At 38.5% G+C, this 2214-nt stretch overlaps 1 protein-coding gene across 1 annotated transcript; it reads left to right on the forward strand.

The window, feature by feature from the left end:
• Window positions 1–233: 233 nt before the first annotated feature.
• Window positions 234–1719, forward strand: LOC120091937 (F-box protein CPR1-like). The gene has a single exon (XM_039050108.1). It carries the CDS (start codon window positions 309–311, stop codon window positions 1449–1451), a length of 1143 nt encoding a protein of 380 aa, XP_038906036.1. The 5' UTR covers window positions 234–308; the 3' UTR covers window positions 1452–1719.
• Window positions 1720–2214: the final 495 nt, after the last annotated feature.

Raw genomic sequence — 2214 nt, forward strand, 5'->3', positions numbered from 1 at the left:
CCATTTTTCCAATTTAAATCATAACAAAAATATTTAATGCCTTTGAAAAAAAATGTTAATTATTTTTCGAAAGAAAAAAGAAATAAAATTTAAGATAAGAGTTATGGAGCAGCGTGTGATGTGATGTCCAACGGTGAAAGTGACAACACATTATATTTTATAATTTAATATCATCTTAACATCTTGTACACGCGGTAAATCATGAAGCTGTGACTAGTCTACTCTACACTTAGCCGCACCCAATAGTTTCTCCTGTCTTCCGTCTTTATTACAATCAGAAACCAGAAAGTTCTTCACAAAGCTCTCTAATGGCGTCTCTCGGAAATCTGCCTGAAGAAGTAATGATTGAGATTCTCTCCAGACTTCCGCCGGAGTCTCTTCTTCGATTCAAGTGCGTTCGAAAATCCTGGTATGCTCTCATCAACGACCCTAAATTCAAAGCAAAACATTTCTCCAATTCTCTTCAACACAAACAAGTTCTTCTCAAACGTCTTGTTACCAAGAATTCCGGCAACAAGGAAAACATCTTCTCTTTCCTCAAACTCCCCCTCTCAATCGATCGATCTGTGTCCGTTTCCGATCTTGATTTACCATTCGATGAAGATTTTCGGTTTTTCGAAATCCACGGCCATTCTCACGGCTTACTTTGTCTCACCGATCTTCGTAAGGATATTTTCCTCTGCAATCCCTCAACCAGAGAGTTTCATAAACTCCCGCCGTCGATTCTTCTCCTCACTGAACCTCCGGCCGAGCCCGACGGGTACGATTCGTCCACGAACGCCGTCGGATTTGGGTACGATTCGAAATCTAGGGATTTCAAAGTGGTAAGAGTTGTGGATTTTGTGGAAGGACCTGGCTATTTTCACCCTCCGAGAGTGGAAATTTATGATTTGAGCAAAGATAGATGGAGAGAAATTGAAACCCCTGTTTGTGGCCATGTATTTTGGGCGCCTTGCTTTGAGATGTATCATGAAGGAACATATTACTGGTGGGCGGAAACTGAAGGAGGTACAGAAATTATACAGACATTCGACATGAGCGAGGAGGTTTTCGGCCGAATTCTAGTGCCCGAGAGTTTCCAGGGGACGGGTGACAGGTATAGGAGTTTAGGGGTTTTGAATGGGTCGATTGTTCTGTTTCATTATCCATCGAGAGGAGATGAAAGAAGCTTCGACATTTGGGAGATGGAGAAGGATGAATCTGGTGGGGTTTCATGGTCAAAGTTATTGACAATTGGGCCTGTTTCTGGGATCGAGAAGCCATTGTTGTTTGTGAGTTCTGATGAACTTTTGATGGAAGCTAGTGAGGGACAAGTGATCTTGTATAATATTAGAACCCAACAGTTGAAGGAGGTTCCTGTGAAAGGGCATCCAGCCAGGTTCCAAGGTACTGTTTTTGTTAAGAGTTTGATGTCTGTGAAGGGAGGAAATAAGATTAGTTATGAATTTTGAATTGATGCTTTAGGTTTTACACAGAATCATCTGCTTCCTTGTTTCCTTAGTGCCCCTTGTATGAGTGTAAGTTACAGAGTCCTTTCAATACTTAATAAGAATGTTTATAGGACACTGTTTGTGAATATGAAATTTGAGAGTTGTTCTACAGTTATGCTGAGAAACTTTGAGCAAATTGTGAAAACTCGGGTCTTTCATTGTCAATAAGGAAGATGGTTAAGGTTTAGGATTACCTGACATATATACATTGAAAATGAAAATTTACCAACATATTGTTTTAGTTTTTGCAACTTCTGATGGCCCATCAAATAAACGAACTCATTTGGTGAAACTGAAAATGTATGTGTCAAGGAAAGAGAGAAATGACAGCATAGTTCAAATACTTGAGTGTATCAATAATCATGAAGTTTATCTTCGAATCTCACTCCTCCTAAAAGAGGAAAGAGGGAAGGGATGAGCCTTAAAATATTTCTATTTGTAATAGCTGGTCCCACTATTTTGATCTTAGGCCATGTTTACACTAGGGAAACGTAATTCATTATAGTAATTTGAATAATAGATACGATTTGATTACGTTTATACTATTGTTTCTTTAGTCCAAATTGTCGTAATCCTAATGAATTATGATGTTCGTCTTGAAATATATAATAAAAATGCATAATTCGATTGAGGAACGGAGACAGTGTTGGAAGCATTGACGAGTCCACTCTAAATTCACTCTAAATTTCACAAACTTTTAAAAGAAGAAATTTGTTCTCTTACA

The sequence above is a fragment of the Benincasa hispida genome, chromosome 11 (assembly GCF_009727055.1).
Source record: "Benincasa hispida cultivar B227 chromosome 11, ASM972705v1, whole genome shotgun sequence".
Taxonomy (NCBI): domain Eukaryota; kingdom Viridiplantae; phylum Streptophyta; class Magnoliopsida; order Cucurbitales; family Cucurbitaceae; genus Benincasa; species Benincasa hispida.